At 40.5% G+C, this 22180-nt stretch overlaps 2 protein-coding genes across 4 annotated transcripts in view; one reads left to right on the top strand and one right to left on the bottom strand.

Moving 5' to 3' along the window:
• The window catches only part of golph3a (golgi phosphoprotein 3a), a 186236-nt gene extending 178036 nt beyond the window's left edge, over positions 1-8200 (bottom strand). The window contains exons 1-4 of one of the 2 annotated variants that reach the window (XR_013779261.1): positions 7610-8200; positions 5266-5397; positions 4307-4421; positions 1062-2454 (exon numbers count right to left, since the gene is read on the bottom strand). Coding sequence is in view for 1 of the 2 variants with exons in the window: in XM_079346156.1 (XP_079202282.1) it covers positions 2030-2454; positions 4307-4421; positions 5266-5397; positions 7610-7819 (882 nt within the window). In the remaining variant the exon portion in view is untranslated. Of the gene's footprint in view, positions 1-6; positions 2455-4306; positions 4422-5265; positions 5398-7609 lie in introns of those variants that run through there. The other variant, XM_079346156.1, reaches the window with a different exon arrangement.
• A 1698-nt stretch (positions 8201-9898) lies between these two features.
• Positions 9899-22180, top strand: part of pdzd2 (PDZ domain containing 2) — a 55411-nt gene continuing 43129 nt past the window's right edge. Inside the window, exons 1-2 of one of the 2 annotated variants that reach the window (XM_079346041.1) lie at positions 11451-11930; positions 12077-12275. Coding sequence is in view for 1 of the 2 variants with exons in the window: in XM_079346040.1 (XP_079202166.1) it covers positions 10067-10103 (37 nt within the window). In the remaining variant the exon portion in view is untranslated. Of the gene's footprint in view, positions 10104-11450; positions 11931-12076; positions 12276-22180 lie in introns of those variants that run through there. The other variant, XM_079346040.1, reaches the window with a different exon arrangement.

The following is a 22180-nucleotide window of genomic DNA, read 5'->3' as shown; positions in this document are numbered from 1 at the left end:
AAGCAGTACGCGTCTATGACTCTCACTTTACTTCACTTTTAAATCTCTCTTCATTCATTTCAAGTGGAAACTATTTTTCATGTAACAAACCCTTCAATGCCAGCCAGAGAGCGGACCTACCTTCCTGAGTTTGTTCACTAAAATGCAGTTTGAACCCCGTCCTATAAATGACACGCCTTTGAATGCAAGTGGAGACACAAACAGGAAACATCACATCAGTACTCGATGATCCTGAACTGATGAGGATTTGTATCATGTTTCTGTTTAAAACTCTCCTCCTCAACGTGCTGGCTCACGTTGCATCCGTTACGTGTCATCATTAATGTCACTAGCTCGCTGGCTGCAAAAACAAAATCTAACAAATAAAAACAAATAAAGCCATGTGCACCTGAACGCAGCCTGGTGAATGTAAAGACTGCACACATTTTTAAAAGTGCATCCAGGTTCAATATGCTCCCAGTCTTAGACCTCATGTATCATGATCGCCCAGAGAAAACATCAACGGGCAGAGTAACATACACGATGTGTTCATCGACCCTTCACCACTTGGAATCATTCTGCTTCTGGTTTTTTTTTTCTTCTTTTACACAATGTCAGAAACAAAACGGTGACGTTCTTCTCTTTTTACTTTTAAGATTTTCAGAAGTCTGAAACAGATTTGCCTTGGGGTGAAAGGTGTGTTCAGGCCAAAAGCATCCCCCGTGTTAACGCGACAGTTAAAGACCGTCCAGTCAGTGTTCATACCGTCACCTGCTCTCTCTCTCGCTCTCTCTCTGCCGGGTTCACCTGTTTCTGGATCAACGTTCCTGCTTCTTGCGGCGACTTGAGGCTGACCAGGTCTCAGTTAGAGAACCTGCTAGAGAGGATCAGTACCAGGATTCATCTCGTCTACACCAACAACCAGCGTTCTGTCACCCTGAACCCTTCTGTCCGTCTATGAACCCACAGTCAACAGTTTTCATCCTGGTTTACGTGCACTCGACAAAAGATGACTGGCATAACTGCATCATGAGGAGAAACTGTATCAGGTCTTAATTCAATATGATGTTTTCCCGACTGACTTTTATTTGTCTTTTTTGAAATGGAGTTTGGATCGAGCACTTCTGGATCAACGTCGGGTTGTTAGAAGAATCTCTACGCTGACGTGTTTCTTAAACTTCTCTTTGCTTTTGGTCTCAACACACCTTTTGTACCCGAGGTCATAAAAGCCGCACATCATCTTCACTTCCTGTCCTGCTGACAGAAGAATCCAGTCCAACAGAACTTCAAGCGAGGAGATTTGAGGGAGGGGGGGGAGGGAGGGAGGGTGAGTCTGGATTCTCTGCCTGCGATGGTCCAAGCACATGCAGGGGTCAGTTGGACCGGACGTTGCGCCCCCTTGTGTCAGCCTCGTTTTACAGGCGTCATGTCCGGGGTGAGCCCCCCCCCACCCCCGGCCAGTCTGCAGCCCCCCCCCCCCCCATGTCTCTGGATTATCATGTTTGTAATGCTTAAGTGTTCAGACACTCTGTGTTATGTAGTGAAGCCAGGCTTTTAGATCCAACACCTTATTGTTCAGTCTATGTAAATCAGATGTGATGGAAGCAAACACAAAGACGGTCAAAGATGTACAGACGAGCTCTCCTGGTCCTGAACGTGTGATGTGTTCAAACAGTTCCTCGAAGAAAACAAAGATAAAAGCGACAGAAAAGAAAAGAGGATATGAATCGACATCTAGATTTCAGCCTCAGTTAAATCATCATCATCATCATCATCAGCTCCATTAAAGATCCAGGACAGTTGTTATTTTTTTTTTCTTAGCAAAAAGTGAACACACAAGACACGAGGGGGGGGGGGGGGGGGCGGACGCAGGGCGGAGGAGTGATCGTTTACGGGGGGAGGAAAGAAAAAGAGAAAGGTGGGCAGCCCGTTCAAAGAATCCAGACACGGCGAAGAGTTCAAAATCAGCATGTCGGGGTGGAAGTCACTCGCCAGCGTTCGCTGCCACGTTCATGTCAAACTGCCGTCTTTGTTGTTCCCAGCGTCAGCCTCATTTAGTGAAGGCGGCCACCACGGCCCACAGCAGCTCGTTGGCGTTGGTCTTCACGCTCTCGCCCTCCGGCTCCAGCTCCAGCAGCAGCCTCACTCTCTTCATGGCGAGGTCGTACTGGTCGTCCAGCAGCGGGGCGAATGCGTTCTCCAGCACGTCCGAGGAATGGGCCAAGAAGATGAGCGCCAGCAGACGCTTGTCTATGCGGTTGGGATCGTTCACCCACTTGTCCAGCACCACCTCCTGGACCTTCTTGATGAGCCGCTGCTTGATGTTGTTGTTTGTCAGAGGGTGCGTGGTCATGTCGAAGAGCAGGAAGTTCTGCTTCTCGGTGGTGAGGACGCCTTTCTCCACCAGGTTCTTGGCGAGGCGCTCGCGTACGTTCCTCAGCTGGTAGTGAAGCTTCAGAGGGTTCCACGTCTCTCCTGAAAACAGGAAGTTGACACAAAGGACGGTTAATGCTGCTGCTGAAAGGTGGCGTGATGACACAGGTGATTCAGAGAGACCGGAGTCAGGAGGCGTGTCGCTCTCCGACAGCTTGCTGCTCATTAAATAGAAGGTGAGTTTCTTTTTGATTTCTTAACTCAAGCATTCACAACATAAGTCTTTGCTTCTTTGGAGTCACTCACTCTGAATGTTTCTCTCCACCTCACAAACGTGACATGAAATGATTCTGAAGCTCAAATGTTCTTTTTTTTTTTTTTTTTTTACGTTATGCAACCCTCCTCGATAAAAATGACAAACACATTGTTTGTCTCAGAAGGGTTCGACACAATAAACATGTTTCATTTGGAGAATGATGCACATGCAGCCCGCGGTGTGCAAGCAGACAACACATGACAGTGTGTGTTTATGGACTGCATCTCAAGTGCAGGGCTTAAAGTGGGAAAAAAATAAATCCTCATTCATTTTTAAATCTCTCTTCATTCACTTTCAAGTAGAAACTTTTTCAAGCAAACTGTTTGCTTCAAGGGCAATTGACAAAAAAAGGCTCTGAAATTCGTGAACATGTTCCTATTTGGGTGATTTCTCGATATCATGGTACAAATCAGAGGATAATTCTTTCATTTCCACCTTAAATGGGTGCAAAAGAACCTTGGCAGGATTTGAGTCCATGTGGACAGAGACGTGGAGGAGGTAGGGGTTCTCTGTCCTTGCTTGTGTCTCTTGTCTTCTCATCACAGCACAGTTATCCATTCAAACTACCTGCTGCCACTCGAGCCCACAGGACATCTTTCATTTCTTCAATGAGTACTGCAGCATTGACAATATGTACAGATAGAAATAACAGGTTCTTTTCTATCTCTTGGGTTAATTATTTACCGTATATTCTGTACTATTGAGTGCACCTGGATATAAGCCGCACCGGCTAAAAATAAGTAAATAAATGTATTTGTACATATATAAGCTGCACTTGATTATAAGCCGGAGGTGTCCACGTTATAACAAGAGCTATTTACACAGAAAGCTGTGACACAAAGACATTTTTTTAACTTTTAATGAAATACGTACTACCGGTAACATCCGCAAATATGAAGCCTACTGTAAATCCTTTATCAAACAGTGTCTGTAACGCGGCTGATGAAAAAGATGACCGTAATACATTTCACAAGAAAAAGTCCATCCATTCACTGCCTCAGAATGACTTCATTACTCACTTCCTCAGTCTCTGTTGTCGCTGTCAGTGTCATCTTAACATGCAGCAGCTCTGTTAGCTTCTTTGACAGCCAGTTCGATCACCTTTAACTTGAAAGCTGCATCATATGTATTTCTCCGTGTGTTTTCCATGATGAGGGTGCGTGCATGAAGCGCAAAATGACTGATATTAAGATCCGACGTAACGAGGTGAAATGTTTTTGCGGCAGAAGCTCATTGTCCCCCGACAAAAATCCATAAACAAGCCGCATCCTTGTAAAAGCCGAATTGTTCAAAAGTGACAAAAGAGTAGCAGCTTGTAGTCTGGAATTTACGGTAATTATTACCTCACGCCTGAGTTCAGGCACGGCGCCTGAAAAATGTAAGCCCTGGAAGTGTGTGGACAGAAGTCAGGGCTTTGTAACAAGAGTGTGTTTGTCTAGGTTAACCGCGCCCCTCATATATCATCGTACTCACATCGGCTGCTGCTTCAAAAGGAGGTTTTGGGATGAGCCACATGTGATACTCAGTTTAAACTTGTACATGTTTACTTTAAAGGTTTGTTTGGTTCAAACAGCATGGGGGGGTGGGGGGGGTGGTTTCCTCTGTGCGTCCCCGGGACGATGAAAACCATGAACTCACCGCTGAGAAGTTCGATCCAGCTCTGCACCGTCTCTGGAGGCTGTGTGTCTTTGATGTGTTTCAGAGCTTCATCCAAGAGGACGTCACCCGTCGGCGCGTCCGACTTACAGATCACCTGCAGGTTCAATCCACAACCAACACGCAAGGTTACAGGGTTTGAAAAGTAACTCACTTACTCACTTATCCTCATCTGAAACTGTCGGCTTCACATTTTTCTAAAAGTCCAAACTCCAAAGATCTTCAGTTAAGTGTTCTTAATAAATGCCTGTGTTCATCCACTACCATTATGTGTGATCATCAGAAGTTGTTTCCCCGTGATTCACAGCTTTAAGGACTCTCTTTTAGCTACTCAGAGAAACCACAGCAGACGAACACAGGACGACAAGACGACAAGAAACCGTCAAACACTAAACTGTGAAAACACAACGCTTGAATATACCGACGCTACAAACGCTTACACTGCTAGAAATGTCTGTCAGTATTACGACCATGACACATCAAGCAGACGGCAAAGAATTAGCGGCGATGTCAGCGCACACGTCACAAAGACTACAGCCGACCACCACGTACCTCCTGCACATACAGAGGTAATAACTCTCAGTGCCTGCAGGTGGCGCTAGTCTCTAATCGTCATTCTAAAAAGGTTAAAAGGGGATGGGACGAGGAAGAACGTGGACAAATAAACCGCGCTATGATACAAAGAGACGAGCTAATCACCGCTATGGCTCACCGCTCCTGATACATGAACTTCTAATGGAGAACGATGTGTGGTAAAAAGTTGAAAACAGCACTTAAGTGGTCAGTCTTCGATCTTTTATTAGTGGAACGAAAACAGGAGAGGAGCTTTCGTCTCGCTTTCCATCTAAAAAATTTACAAATTTCACAATATGGACGCGTCAAAAAACAAGAAGGGAAAAACTAAATGAGTAATGCGGTAAAATCCGGGAGATGTGTCCCACCTTCCTGGCCAGCAGACCTTTCCTCCTCATGCCGCAGGCCTCCAGCTGCAGGCGTCCTCTCAGGGCCAGTTCAATCAGCATGCAGCCACGCAGCCCGGACGAAATGCAGTCGTTCCAGAAGGAGGTGTAACCCTACAGCATGAAAAACACACAGCACAACACCGGGCGTAAAACACAGCTGGCATGTCAACTCACTGGATCAGTACTTAACCGCACGAGGAGACAAAGAGAACTCCAGTGAGGAAACAACTTCAATCCAACCGGTCAATACAAAGAAAACGTACAGGTTCCTTCAGGCACAAATATTTCAATCCACAAGACGGATTTTGGCTTCAATCAAGTTCTCACTGATTCAAACGTTTCAGCCGACACTGCAGTCTTACAACTTTTTTAAAGTGTGCGTGCTGATTTATGTGTGTGTGTGTGTAGATTCCTATAGATTTATTCAGACTAGGTTATTAAAAGTTACATTACAAGTCATTCGTAAAGGCTTTAAAGGCGTGTCACACTCTGTGTTTATAATTAATCTCTTCTAAATGACATACGTTACCATGACAACATTAATCGTGCAGCGATGAAAAACACAGCAGATTACTTTGTAGAAGAACAAAATGATATATGTCAACAAACAGGAAAGACTTCAGACAAAGCACAGAGACGCACCACGCTCCATCAGTCAACACCTTTAACATGTCATGAAGCTCTTTATTTAAACTTAACATGGAGACTGAATCTACCTGGGTTGTCATCACCTCGCTGAGTCGCTCCACAGCTCGAGCTCCACTTACAGTCAAACGTTTTGAATTTAACTTCATGGATACACATCGGTATTAACTTCAGTTTACACAATAGACTTTCTGTCACCAAGGCCTTATTACTTCCACAGAGAATCAGTGTTTCAAAATAAAAGCCCAGGTTCTCTTTAATTGGCACTTTTACTTTCTAACAATAAAAGGGAGGTCAACACGAGATTGATAACGGCTGAACAATGTTTTAACAGGTTCATGAGTTTAATCCTACTTTGCTTCTAGACTCAGGGTCGAGGTACGATTGTAATAAGACATCTTGAAGAAAACAACTTTATATAGATTCATGGAAAGAAACTAGAAGTAACAGAAGACTAAACGAGGTGTCCGATTTTGGTCTTAGCCTGGAGTTGCATAAATGAATAGAGAAACCAAAGCAAATTTTCAGACTTCAATATGATTCTATTAAAAATGATGCTGAGACCTACTTTGATACCAAGCCAACACATACAAACACTGGACACTCAATAGTGAGGGTTTAAAATGTAAACTGTGCTCATACACTTTAGGAGCCACCGACCGTCTAATAGCACAAAAACGCCGGTGCCCTTGTGTGAGTGTCATTCCCAGTATCCACAGATGAGTGGGAAAGAATCATTGTACCGCGTCAGTCGCACAACTGTCGCCTGATGTTCGAGGCATCACTCCTGACCTCTGGCTTGTGATTTTTTTCTGAATATTCTCTTTATCGGCTTTCTCCACATCGATTGAAAACTCTACTGGGGGACTGGCAGAAAAAAAAAATCCAGGTAAATTCAGGGTGAAAAATGTGGCCCTAAGCATCATACATACAGCTGATCCTGATGTTTTATCTATGTGAAAATATCAAAAAGTGATTTTAGTATTTAATAGGCGAGCATACATTCTCCAAAACACATTTAATTATAAGTATATTAAGTTAAAGACAAGCAAGAGTAGATACAATAACTGTATATTTACAAAACAGAGATGCTCTGGTTGTCCTGTTAAGCGTCTCGAGCCTTTATAAACCTTCAAGTTGGTTTCATAATTTGACATTTGCAGTGATTTATGTGAACATTGGTCTTTCTTTTTTTTTCTTTTTTTTAAAATAGCTTTAGTTTCTGTGACAAGTAAAACACAATACATGTATAATATTATCATTTTGTCCTATAATGACATATTGTAACCCTGTCTATAAGTTACATACCATTATTCATCGTCCCAGTGAAACTACAAATCATTAACCCATCTGTGAGAGTATTTTAGCTGTTTTTGTGTCCCGTCAGCTAAATTCCTCCTGTAATGATTAACACAGCCACAGCTATCTGTTACTAAATCAAACCTGAGCTAAGTAGCTGACATTCACGGTTGATAAAATGTAAAGTATCTGTCCATAACATGAAGATAAAGGATCATTATTATTGTTAGCTGCTGCGTTAGCTTGCTAGCTTTAATGCTAACACGGATGCTATGTTTGTTTAGCAAACAGAGCTAGCTACCGTTAGCTTCGGGGTGTTTTAACGTCATTGTTTATCTTTATTCACAGAGTTGTTGATCACATATTTAATGATAATCACCTCTCGGTCCTTCAGTCCCAGCAGAAGCACTTCTTCCATAAGGGTCAGACGGGTTTCTTTGGAGTCTCCGGTGTCGTCGTCCTCCGGCTCGTCTCCCCGCCGGCTCTCGTCCTCCTCCTGACCGGACGGACGCTCCTTGTCAGCGGCTAGGCGCGAGGCTTCAGTCCGCCTCTGCACGAGGCCTGAGCTCCGCTGACTGAGGGAAGTCATGTCTGCCGGCGAGTCAGCTCAACAACGACGGAAACAACCCGCCTCGGACTGAACTGACCGGGATGTCTTACCGTGTTACCGATCGGACACCATACAGCATACAGCCGAAGTGTGGTTCGGTACGGAGGGCTGTGCTCACTTGTCACCCACACTGCTGCTCCTTTTCCTCGGCTCTGTCCTCAGCCATGTACCGCTGGATAATGTCTGTCTAATATGGCGCCGTGTGGTGAGTGTGATACCAAACTCCTCCAGCAGGTAGAAGCTAAGATAACCTGCAGACCATAGACTTTACATGCTGCAGACTGAATCTGAGAAACTTAAACCAGGATGACTGCCACATCAGCACCTTTCACAAGCACAAACTCCAGCCTCACTGTTATGATGGAGCTATTTTAACCAGCATTATGTTGTGTTTTATTACAAATAAACATTGGGCAAATGAAGCTATTATTATTGCAATTTTTCCCAATTGTAATCTAACAATTTCTTTTAAAATATTATTATTTAAAAAATGAATAATGTAAGAAATTAATTGTGTTTGGATTGCCCAATGAACAAAAAGTTGCAATAAAAAAAAAATCCTCTGATATAGATCACCTCGCCCTGTTCATTTTTCAGCCATCAAACATAATAGAATCATTGTAAACAAAGTCAGCAGTGATGTATTAGGAAGCAAACTGATTTTAAAAAGGCTATCCTTCATTGTTATCTTATACCAGCTTCCAGAAGAATAAAAAAAACAGTAGGATGATCATTTAAATTTGAAAGGCTCAAAATTTTAATTTACCAAGCTTCTTTTTTTGTTTTTACATCAAAAGTGAATCACAGGGCTTTATTTTTATTTTGGCATCATTCTTTACTTTAACTCCAACAACTGAAACATGTCGTAGGTTACAAGGTGTAACCATGGTCCTCACACATGTGGTTGAGACTATCTCTCCAGCTCCATACATATGGAATATGTAGTGGAGAGATAGTATGATACGATATTGATAGGTTACAAGGTGTAACCATGGTTCTGTGAGTGAAGAGACTATCTCTCCACTACATATTCTATGTATGGAGCTGGATAGAAAGGCTCAATATGATAGAGAACTCTTTTTTTTTTTTAAACCGAGTTTGAACAATTATAAACTTCCAAACACCTCTTAAACCTGATTTTCTCTCCTGAACTAAAAATAACTTGGTATCGAGTCTGATGTGACTTTGCTCTAAAATGAAAATTGAGAAATAGTGGATTTGTGTGGTGGTGCGCTTTTTATTTTCTTCAATTTTAACATTTTCAGGGACACAAACAAAGAACATCTGTTCTTGTTAATAGTCCTCTTGTAGCCCATTATTGTACAAAAGTGTCACAAGAACACTTAAAGTGTCCCCCTCCTCTGAAACACCAACCCATTTCTCACACATGTATAAGATAAACACAAATTAACGCAGAACTTTGAATTTTTGGAAATGTTCAGAAACACCGGAGTGATTGTTTGTCCAGATCTGCTGATGTTTCTGAGACTGCTGCTTATCAATATGTGCTGATATAAACCTTACACTCATTTTTATTTAAAAATAGAAATTATTCAAACATTTAATTTAAAATTGTACTCTACAGACTGAGAATCCATTTTACAGTCTTTAGCTACTGAACTCAACAAACGTTGATTGACGTGATTTAAAATCTACTTTATGTACAATCGTCATCATCAAATACTGGAAATATTAAAACAACACAGGCACCATCTAGTAGATAAGGTTTTTACCAGAGTTTTAAACTTTGATATGACGCTAGTCAAACCATATCAATACCTGATTTGATGGCAGCAAAAATACATGTCCTAGATGCACAATATTGAGAAATTTGTTGTTTTTAATATCACATAAACATTGTCCAAAAACAATTTGTTGTTCAATTTCTCAGCGTGCAGGTGTTTGTCTGCGATGTTTGATGGAGTCCGTCTTCTCCCACAGCTGTCTTCTGATTTAGTTTTAAAGTGTTAATAATGCTGAAAACCTTAATGTTGATTAATCTAACAATAAAAAAAAATTATAACATGTGAGCAGCTCTTTGAAGCGGCTTACTTGTCAATGATGTTTCAGTGTGTTGTGTTCAGGAAATCCTCACTATTGTTCTGTTGTTTTCAGAGGAAGGAGCCTTCATGTGGCCCTGTGATGTAATCTGTGCAGTCATCCAAAGTGTGAGTTCACTTTTTGTCCACTAGGTGACATCCCTGTTCACTCTCCTACTGTCCTACCATGGAAGGAAGGATTTATGCTGTCTCTGTGTCAGTGAGTAAGTATTTAGACTTACAGGTATCTCACCTGGGGAAAAAAACGTCCTTCATTTGAGAGAAGTTTCACGCATTTATTGAACAACCGACTTCAACATAAGTTCTGCTGAATGCTGACTCATCGGAGAGAAATGTAACAGGATATATAAATGTATGTCAGGTAAACACTGGACATGAAAAGTATTTGTTTTATTCATCATTTTGAGGAAGTTGCAGAAGTGTCCACATGAGGGACTTGCTGCAAAACTGTAATGTAAAATTTACTCTATTTTTAAGGTATAGACAAAATATATATTATTTTGCCTTTAATGGACAAAAGAGTCAAGTTTGAGTTGTTAAGCTTTTCTTTCATATAGTAAAACACACTTAAGAGAGAGACTGAAATTCAGTCTTGAGCTCTTCCTATAGAAACACATTAAATTAATCTGATTGGATAAAAACCTTGCATGTTATCTTTTATTATGTGTTAATTGACTCACCAAAAAAAAAAAAAGTTTCAACATCAAACATTTTCCAGAACAACAAAGTCTCCATTTCAATAATAATTGTTATTGAAATAAAGCCAGCCCAGGTTATTAATGATCATTTTTTAACCTAAAATCAGTATTTGCATCTTTAAAATAATATTGTTCTAGTTAGTTTATGATACGAAAATGAAGTATGTGTATGATTCTCCTGAGCTTCACAACATCTCTGACTTTCTATTGGTCATCCTGATTTAGAAGAACATTTTCGTACATTTTCTCCAGCTGGCCAGCTGGTGGCGCTGTATGGGATGAGCTTCTCCTGATAACTGAAGAGGATGATGTGAAACCATCAAAACCCACATCTGTATTCAAAAAGAAAAAGGAAAACCTCAGTGAGATGTAGCACGTGTGACATTAAAGGGATACTTCAACCATTTGCATGAAGTTGTGTATCATTAGAAACATGGTAGTAGTGTTGAATGGTCGTGAATCCAGCCCTCATTTTGCCCTGAGACAAGAAAAATATGTTTTTCTTTGCCTGGAAGTTTTCTTCATGTGATGCAATATGACGCTTTTTGCATCACATGAAGAAAACTTTCAAGCAAAGAAAAACATATTTTTCTCGTCTCAGGGCAAAATGAGGGTTGGATTCACGACCATTCAACACTACTACCATGTTTCTAATGATACACAACTTCATGCAAATGGGTGAAGTATCCCTTTAAAGCCAGATCAACATATCTTGAGTCACAGAGCAGGAGTCCGACACAAGATTATAATCGTGGGAACAAGTGATGATAACTTGTGCGAGCGAGAACAAACGGGCTCGCATCAGATAATTAGTTTATTGTATAAAGTCATTGCTGGTTACGAGTAATTATCTTGTGCACAGTAGGCCTTCAAAATGATGTTATGCTCATATAATATATCACTTTATGGGACTCTGGGGCTTTTATAGATATTTCTCTAAGAGGCTGACTAATTGATCCTTTATTGGAAAAAAAATGCTGTGTACACAAGATAAAACGTTTGGGTTGTTTTGGTAACTTGTGGGATTTCAGTGGCTCCGTAGTTTTGTTTCTTTAAATTAAATTTCAGTCTGTAATATTTTAAATCCTAGAGTGCCGGTAGTTCCCACTGGTCCTGAATGTGGCACGTCCCTGGATGTGGGCGTGGTCAGAAATACTGGGTGCGGGCGGAGCCATATATGTCTATGGGCGGAGCTACACCACCACTTGGATGGGAGGAAGTGATGTTCGGGAGGCGGAGTGGTACACAAAAAATAGCCTCCTCACCAAACTGTGGACATGTAGGCTCCGCCCTGCGGCCGCAGACAGACTCCGAATGAAAACCCATCACAAAGTCTGTGAGCGGACAAAACACACACAGACCAATGACTGCAAATCAACACTTTATCCTTCTCTGTGATCAGCTTCCCTGCGCTGGATCTCTGCTGGATGGAGTTTAAAAGTCTGGACATACTTTTTTTTTTTTATCTCTCTCTCCAGGCTGCAGCTGTGCTCTACTTTATTCCCGCACGGATTTAACCTCTAAAACGCATTAATAAACTGTGCATGTGTGATTGTCGGAGGACTAACTAATTTAAATATCTAATTCAACTTTTTAAAACCCTGGAAAACATGGAGTATTTTGATGTTTTGACCTGGAATCGAGAGCCTTGGAACTGCAGGACCATGTAGCTCAGAGGTACGTCTGCTCTGCTTTTTACTGACATTACATTTATAAAGTTTAGACATGAGGGAGTGATTACAGTCCCGTTACATACGCAGCCTATATGCACATATCACATACAGAGGTGGATCGTATTATTAGGATGTAGATTAATTATTACACTCATGACATTCAGGTCGACAACAGCTCTGACCCAAGACAAGAAGTCTGCTCGGTCTCGTTCAGTTTAACAACTTAAATTGCTTTTTGAAATCAGAAATTTATCTACGTTTGCCAAAGACAACAGCCAAAAAAAGTGTTTTGAACTCCAACCACTTGTCTCGCCTTTAAGTGTTTTTTCCTCCCTCGCCTGATATAGCATATATTAATCCAGCACTGTCGGATACACAGCTATTAGTGCCCTTTTCTACTTTGTATGAATTTTCTTAAAATATTAATCTTCTTATTGCAGTCAGAATGTAACAAGAGGAACAAAAAAAGAGTTAAAAGAGGCATCTGACAGCCATCATGAACAAACCCTCTCAAACTCAATGCGCTGTGTGCAGTTTGGACAGGATTATTTTTGGTCAGTTAAAAATGAAGAGCTAGACATGGACATGTAGAAACGGCAGATCAGATCTACACCTGTATTTTCCGTCAGACTGTTGTGACTTTGTCAGGACTCAAATGATCTGAACATCTTCTCTGCAGAAATCAGCTCTCTCTCTCTGCACTCACTGTTTCTCTCACATGCTCTTTTGGCTGCAGCTTCAACATGACTTCACTTTGAAATAATGTGATAGCTTTTACATGTAGCTGCAGCCTCCCAACAGACACCAGCGATATTTAGTTCAACATGGAGACTGGAGGCTGTAGTCCTTTTTGCAGCGACCCCCCCCCCCCCCCCCACACACACACACACACACATTTCCTGTCTCTCTTCAACTGTCCTAATAGTTGCAACTTTCACAGTTTTATACAGACTCACGGGTCTTCATGTTTGTGCAGTCTGAGCAAAGTAAATAATATTTGCCTTTATCATTTTTGGATTGTCAAAACAATACTCTTAATAACCTAATAATTACTTATCCCCCGCCCTACACACACACACACACACACACACACACACACACACACACACACACACACACACACACACACACACACACACAAGCGGGATGCATATTAACCACAGGTTTTATTTTCTATTACATCCAGATTTACTTTTTCTTTCTTTTGTAAAATACATGAAGCATCAGATCTTGAAATCCTCAAATTCTCTCTCAGGTTTGATGTGAACGTAGCTACGTCTGGTGTCTGTGACCAATAAAATGTAAATCTGAGTTGCGGGTTTAGATATACTTTTACATTTGCTCAAATGTGTGTAACACAAACAGCCACAGTCTTCACTTGGACTTTATCCAGAGTTTCTCCTGCCAGCCTCTTAGTCATTTCTCAGTGTTTGCTGATTTGAGAACGCAGCGGGATGTAATCCGGAGAATTAACCTCGAGCAAGTGGGTGGAGATTTTTAATACCTGCAGTTGGTGCAAAACCAAAAAACGGCTGCATTATATTTTCTGTTCTCCACTAACGTCTTCTCCACTCTTTTCATATTGTGATTCTGCTGAACTACATATAACATTAACATAAAGGTGAATATTCCCATCATGGCTTGGTATAACTCAGGGGTTCCCAAACTTTTCAGCTATACCTCTAAAATAAGGGGTCCTCCACTGTCAGAATACAACCACCTAAAAACCATACATTTATTATAAACAGTCATTTATTGTAAGATAGACCAGATTACAAGAAATGAAGACCATTTCTCTGAGGTCATTCAAAACTCCCTCTTGGTGGCTCGCGCGCCCCCCCCCCCCCACTTTGGGAACCACTGGTATAGAGGACTCTGACTCTTTTGTCCACATATTTACTTCAAGTCATGTCTTGCCTCAGGAAACACTTCACCCTCTTCCTGTCTGACAGGGTTAGCCCCCCTGCTGTGAGGTGCATATGTGAACAACCAGGTCAGGAGGATTTCAGGGGCAATCCTCTGGAAATGTTGAGTGTATGTGTGAAAACAGCTTAAGAGAGAATCAAATAAAAAAAAATAAAAAAAAGCCACACTTACATGCCCACTGAGTTGGATAAAAGTTTCTCTGTTTAACTCAGTTTTGGTCTCCACCAGCTCTTGAGAGAAAAGTGTGCTCTCTCCATGAACCCACTGCAGGTACACGTTCACAGTAAAACAGACTCAGATGAGATTGTTCACTCAAAGCAGATGCTGTGGCTGCTGGAGACAAGCATGTGTCGTCTCTGAACTAAAACAGGCTGATAACTTCTGGAGGACTGTAGACACTTTTTAATTGTATTAAAGTGTTGATAACACACAGCAACAAGGCAGCTACAGAATCGTCCCAAAAACACAAAATAAAGCGTTCTCCACAATTCAAAGAAAATGAGACAAAGTTTTCTGGTTTGTGTGGAACAGCACTGAATGGGTTTCCAGGGTCTGGTAGGTCTATCCCCGTGTGCGTGTGCGTGTGTGTGTGTGTGTGTGTGTGTGTGTGTGTTAGAAAGGGAAAGGCTGTGAGCTGAGTGTAGATATTAAACATCTGCTTCATGTTGAGTTCTGCTAAAATCTTTAGCTGTCCGGATCAGAGCGGGCCACAAAGGCTCGGCTGGGTTAAAGGAAAATAAAAATAAAAAGAATCACTTTTTAGTGAAGTTTATCTTAAAATGCCCTTCAGGCGACGATATGATCGTTGAGTTAGATTTAAAATCTGGAAAGTTTGACAAAAGTTGCGCTTTGTTTTAGTATGATAATCAGTATGATCATTTAGTGTGATCATTGTGACAGATGTTGTGACATGATTCCAGAGAGGAAAATATCTTTTTTGCAGCACAGTTTTTATTTTTTTTTTACAATATTTAAATCATATCTCCAAACTGAAATGTTTAGTCCAGGACATCTCTGAAGCAGCATTGTGACTCATTATTCAGCTGTGTCGTCACACCGAGCAAATGGGCAGCTGTTAGTGGGATTTATTTGTTGCAAAGATTTTGAATAAAAGGATTTAAATTCACCTGATTGTTTGTATTGATTGTTTAAAATTAACCATGTGTAAAGATCCAAAATTGAGAAGCATTGCCATGTGTCGAGGATTGTTTGATAATCGTGTCGTGACCCTCTGAATCGTAATCGAATGGTGAAGTGACTGATGACTCCGAGCAGCTGGTGAAGTGAAAGACATGAGTGCGAGGAAGTTCTGTAAATGTGTGTGGTTACTTAAGATGAAGGCGTTTAGAGTCTGAACCTTTAGACTGACATTCATTCTCAAAGAGCTGCATGAATCCTGAGTTCTGCTTCTTGTTGTCATCCCTCCTCTAGATATTATCACATGATTCCTGATCCTAACACCAGGCTGACCGACTTACTACCCAGCATGCTCCTGATGAAAGTCCAGTCATGACAAAAATGAATGAATGATCAACTGTTTGTTGTTAAATAACAAAAAGATGACCTTAGATCCATCAGGATACCAAATAATAAATCTTTGATGAAAGTCAGAAATTAAATCATCGTAAAAATGTTTGTTTGTTTCTAAGCTCATAATTCTTCTTAAGAACATTTAGTGAATAAGAAGCTCATTGTTTTTGCTGAGGGGAATAGAATAGGATGACTTTATTGTCATAATTATACAATTATTATTATTATTTGGCAACTTAAAGTGTACGGAAAAAAAGAAGAAGAATTAAAAAAAAGTAACTGTAATCAAGGTAAGATGGGCTTTGTATGGTAGGAGTTATTTCCAGGTAAGCTTAATAAATATTGAATAGATAATAGAATATAAATGTGAAATAAGTATTTGCACAGTATGAAATGTAAACTGTAAAATATAGAAGTATAAATATTGAGAAATTACTGAGGTAAATATGACAACGATTGATTGTCTGTGTTTACTTTGATCAATTCTTGCACAGGTTCTTTGGAAACAGCAGTGTTAGCTGACTCGGCGTCGCGGCGTTTGCATTAGTCTGTCCTGTATCCTGGTGGTTTATCGTTATGATATGTCTGACAAACACAGGACTGTAACTGTGGAATACTGTGGAAAATACTGTGGAAAATACTCTCCAATGTGATTAATTCAGACCACTGGAGCCTGATGTTGAGTCAAATGAAACTGTCCTGAGCTCAGAATGAGGACTGTGATTGTTTTGTATATTCACATAAAGAGGAATTGTCCTGAACGGCAGGAAGAGGAGAAAATGATTAGAGCTAAAACAAATTGACTCAGTGAACATGTGGATATGTCTGCGTGTCCCTCTGAGTCTGTGTAACCCTTCAGGAGACAGCAGGCTCACACTGATCACTTCAGTCTGTCAGAGAAACACGTTTCTACAAGTTCATTCTTAAAGCGAGGATGTCTGCGCAGACCGAGAAGCTCCTGCTTGAAGGATTTATTAAGTGACGTCTTGAGCCAACATGCTCTGACTTCAGCTGAGTAGTGTGACACAAACATCCACCTCTTCATCTAAAAAATAAAGATTATATAAATGTAAGTAAATAAAATAGATATAGATTTCAAATGTTTTGTTGTCAACAACAAAATAAGAGCCTGATCGATTAATCAGCCTGCCAATATTAGCGTATCAAGGTATCGGCTGATTTTATTGCAGATATTTGCCAACATTACTAGATTTGTAGTTTGAGTTAAAATGTTTAACACTTGCAGTTCTTTTTCACCAAATAGCATTATCACGCTCCAGACTGTCACTCAGTTATTTTCCAGTTGAGTGACCATCTTTTCTTCAACATTGAAACCTTTTCTACAATTTGATAACTGCATTTGAGGAATCAACACAATAAATGTGTACATCTAATATATGTATTTCTACAGATTGACGATAGATTTAAAAAAGATATCGGCTGGTATAAATCGTGATCAGATTTTTTTCTCTCTCTAATATTGATATCGGTATTGGTCACAAAATTCCCGGGAGATGCATATCTGAATGAGCGTCAACCTGTCAGTGAGCATTATAGGAAATCCACTTTTATTGTCAGTGTTTTTGCTTCATTTTATCAACTTAATTCTTGTAATGCTGAAGAAGAAAAATCCTCCTCGCATTGTTTCTTATTACTCACAGAACTGTACGTAGGTCTTTATTCCCAAGATGTCCGTAAATGAAATGATTATCGTATTCTTATTTTATGTGTTATTCGCGGCCCTTCCTATCTTCTCTCGTGTCCTGCAGGCTTTAAACGTATCGTTGTATTCAGCTTTGACTAATCTTACTTTATTTTCAAAATGCCAACAATGTTTTCATCTTCTGATTTTTCAGTTGATCCTATTAAAGACAAAAAAAAGAGATGAAAACAGCCATGTTTGTCCTCTTGCTTGTCTCGAACACTCTGCCATCAGCCACTGTTAGAAACGCTGATATCTTTAAGCCTCACAAAGTCTTTCTATAGAAATGACTGTACTCAGACTAAACATGATCAGATTCTGTCATCATGTCGTGTTGCTACAGGTTGGACCTCAGAGATCCTGTTTCCTCCTCGATGCATATAAACACCGTTCCCCCCGCAGGTTTGATAAGTGAAGGTGAAAACAAGGTGGCTTAAGATGGAATTATATCAGTTCAAACTTCAAACGTGATTCGACTTGTTGCTGCCCTGCAGCTGCGTGATTCCAGCTGATGGCACAATCCTTCTGTCCTCTGTTGGGCTTCATGGAGGGGCTGATTTACTGTAAATCATGAGAGGAGAAAACCACAAGTTTCACTTTTGTTTTGATACGATTCTGCTCTTTTATGTAACCAATACAATAGAATAACTGCATCGCTCTCAAACAACAGATGAGGAATGGATCCATCAAAAATGCAGACAAACTCAGTGACAGTAGACTTAAAATGTTTCCATAAATAGAAACAGGAAAATTATGCAAAGTTGGGTTCCAATGAATTCTATTTTTGTTGGTATCAAACAGGTAAAAGTATTGATTGATTGCTAGAATCATGTTTAATAGTGTGCTTTCTTGCCTTTACAGCACTTTGGTCAACCAAGGTTGTTTTTAAATGTGCTGTAGAAATAAACTGTGATTGATTGATTGATTGATTGATTGAAGTTAAACAATCTGGTCTTGTGTGAACCTCGTAGACACAGAGTCAATGCTGCGACAGGACGATCACGACAGAATCTTGGATGTGTTTGTTTTGTCAGAGCCACAGTGAGGTGAATCTTCTCTGTAGTAACAGAGTGAATGTGCTCCGTGTGCAGCACGCTCACACAAAGTGCTGACAGCAGGTCAGCTCAACTTCTAACAATAAATATCTGTAATCCTCGGCAGGTTCCAGAGAGCCCGACCCCTCAGAGCCCGGAAACAGACCGACCCCCCCAAACAAACCACAGACTGTTACTGAACATAGATCTGTTACTGAACATAGATCTGTTAATAACTATTTCAAAGCTGGTTTAAAAAAAAGGAACAGGTCTGAATAAAAACCTTTAAGTAACTTCAAAGGGACTCAGACTGTTGGTTAAACCTGTCAGTGTTTCTGCAGCCTGTCTGTGTTGTGTTTTCAGCGATTGATCTGTTGCATAACATAAAGAGAAGTTAAGGGGTCAATGAGAGCATCAATTTAAATATAAATTGGACATCAACGAGAACTCACCCTAAACCCACCTTCCCATCCGATACCCCTCCCCTCAAACCCTCCACGCCAAAAAGGTGACGGAGAACTGAAACCGAAAACCATTCACAAGGTAAACAAATCTGTCATTGTAAAATTGAACTGGCATCGTAAAAATAAAAGTGTCATTGAAAAAAGAATTGGAGAAATCATCTGAACAATATCACTGAAAAACACAAGAATGCAAAAGCTATTAAAATAAAATAATTTTTTTAACACATTGTCTTTGTTCTTCAAAGCACCAATACCCGTTTCAGTGCCAATACATTATTTTTTTAATTCAAGTTTTTCAATGGCAGTCTTTCTTTTTGTTAGTCCAGGTGTTATTTACGATGCAAACATTTAGCAGTCATTGTTCTGGCTCCATAGATTACTTCATTGTTCACTGTTTTATAGAGCCTTGGTTGTTCGCACACACTGTTGACATGTATTTTGTGTGGAGCCCAACTGGTGGCAGAAAGTTATCTGGCGGTAACTTGCTGTCACTTCCCATCAGAAGGTTGAACCATCTGAACGCCTTCTTAAATTATTGTTGTCCGACAGTGACGAGCCAACCCTTATCAATGGGCTGAGGTTTCCTGACCCGTACCCACTGTCAGCTCAGTGAGTCAAAAGTCCAACTAAATGTAGAAAGTTACAGTTAGCAGACAGTTAGCAGTGTTTGTGAATAAAACCAGCAGGGTCAATATGCTAGAAAAACTCAAGGCATACAAATCTATAGACACTTACAGTTGTGTACTTTGGGGTAATTTCCAGGTCATTGAATACTGAGATTGTCAGCTGTTTTTGCTGCTTCTGTAAAGCTGTCAGATCTGTTAGCTGTTAGATTCTAAGTGAAAACACACAAGTTGCTGCTCGTTTTTCACAGAAATCCTCTCCTGGCCCTGCATTGTGATGTGCTAATGTGTTTGTTATGTAAACTGTGATAGGGTGTTCCCTGTCGTCTTATGAGGACTTTTAAGCCCCGTTTCTCCACCGCAGTCCGGTACGGATCGGTACAGTTTGGTACGGTTTGGTTCTATTAAGCATGATCCCGTTTGCGTTTCCACAGCCACCCGTGCCCTATTTGGTAGGCGGCGAGTAAGCTGGAAACCGATAGCTGCTATGTAAAAAGCATCACATGATAGCAGCTAACCGCTAACTAATAAATTCAACAAAGGAGAAAAACGTGACACTAAAGAAAACCAACAATGAAGACATCCAGCAGTTCATCCACTCTGTCACTGTCATGTGACTCTTTATTACAAAAACTCAATCAAGCTTTGTGTCAGAGAAGGATGTGCTGCAAGGAGAAATATAAACATTGAAACATGGCAGGGTTTTGTTTACACATTCTTTTGGCCAATCAACAGACTGCAGTGTTCCACCTTTTAGGGTCTGCTTGATATTCTTGGCACCCCTTCGGAAGGGTCCCAAAAAGTGGGACGGTACGGGTCGGTTATTTGGGAATCTTTCCCGGGATTAGCCTACGGAAACGCCGCAAAATGCGTGCCGTACCGAGACCGCTTGCTGGAAACAGGGTTTTAGATTTTTATTTAAACTTTGAAGCCCACTGTGGACAAAACTGTATCGCTTTACATTATTATAATAATTACAATCGCACACTGTTTTCTTTGATCTGTCAAACACATCGACCATTGAGAATTTTTCATGTTGAAAAACGTAAAAGAAAAAAAACAAATTCAGGAGATTATGTTACATCACTTTGTCTGACACTGACCCAGCAGCAGTGTTAACACAGAGATATTGATTCTTCATGCTGATGGTCTGGTTTGTTTTTGTTGCTCATAAAGAAGCAGCAGTATTTATTTCAGTCTGTTTCATCACCATCTAAACAGTCCTCACAGGAGCTTTAAGGAGCGGATGTAATGAATGAACTTTGATTGGAGGGGAGAGTTACGTCATGTGTTCTGGACTTGATGTGGATGATCTTTATCAAAACTGTTTTTTGAAACAGATAGGGATGCAGGCTGTGTGAGATCATTATTAATCACGTTTATCATTTCACTTCTTGCTGCTGGTTAATTTGTCAAAGCTGCTTCTTCTTTGAGTTTCTCTTTTTGTCCCTTCATGCAGATCCTCAGGTGTTTCCTGATCAGGTCTCACTTCTTGGGGGTTTTCATTCTTGATCAGGTCTCTGCATGCTGGGAGGTTGTGCCTTTTGCATTTCACTGGTGTATTTGGATCAGATCCACAGTAATGATTGGGTCTCTGCTGAAGCTTTAGTGTTGCATTACAAAAACTTCTTTGTTGGGAAACAGCCGCTTTGGTAAAATCACATAATTGTTGTTTGTTTTGAAGGCTTAATATTTGTTTCTTTTCGTTTTCACTCTATATTTCATTTAGCCTTGTTGTCTTTGAAATGTGATTTCTAAATAATGTTTGAGTGATAAATTATTTGATCTAGATTGCTTTTCTTTTGGGACGACCTTTCCCTCCTTTAAATCCTGTAAAACATTTCTCCCAATTTTAATAATCTGTTAATTATTAAAATAGTTTATAGTCTTCAGATTTGAAGCACAAAAAGAAACATGTAAGAGAGAGAGACCCTGTTAATATAATCCCTAACGAGTGGTCAGTGCAGCTGTGGAAACATATTGGACAGTCTGTTTAAAGCGTATGCTAAAGGTCTAGGGGTCTGGGGTATTTGGAGCGGCAGTAGCTCAGTCTGTAGGGACTTGGGTTGGGAACCGGAGGGTCGCCGGTTCAAGTCCCGGCACAGACCAAGTCCGGAAACTGGTCTGGTAGCTGCTAGTCCACTTCCAGGCACTGAACCCCAAAACTGCTCTTGAGCGCTCGCTGTGGGCAGCCCCCTCACTCTGAGACCCCTCCATTAATGCATGTCACTAGGATCCTGTTTGTGCATGAGTGTGTTCATTAGACAGAGTGTAAACCGAATTTCCCCTCGTGGGATTAGTAAAGTATAAGTTAATAATATGGAGAATTTTATTAATGCTATCATTAAAATATCTAGTTAATTAACAAAGGATTAAGTCTTTGTTATATATATTTTTTGTTGAGTACTAACATTACCTCAAATATTTACAACAGTTATCAGAGCCAGAGAACCTGAAGACAGAATGTTTATCGTTGCCATGGAAATGCCAGATGTTACATTTAAAGAATGCTGCATAAGAAAGCGCGAGCTGCTGTGCTGTTGCTGTGTGCTGCTTTGAAATTTACATTATTCTTGGATACATAATCGGTAAACATATTGTATGTTCTCTTTCTGTCTCTTTCTGTCTGT

The sequence above is a fragment of the Symphodus melops genome, assembly GCF_947650265.1.
Source record: "Symphodus melops genome assembly, chromosome: 1".
In the NCBI taxonomy this organism is placed as follows: domain Eukaryota; kingdom Metazoa; phylum Chordata; class Actinopteri; order Labriformes; family Labridae; genus Symphodus; species Symphodus melops.
Note: the sequence above shows the minus strand (reverse complement) of the source record. Positions and strands in the feature narration are given on the sequence as shown.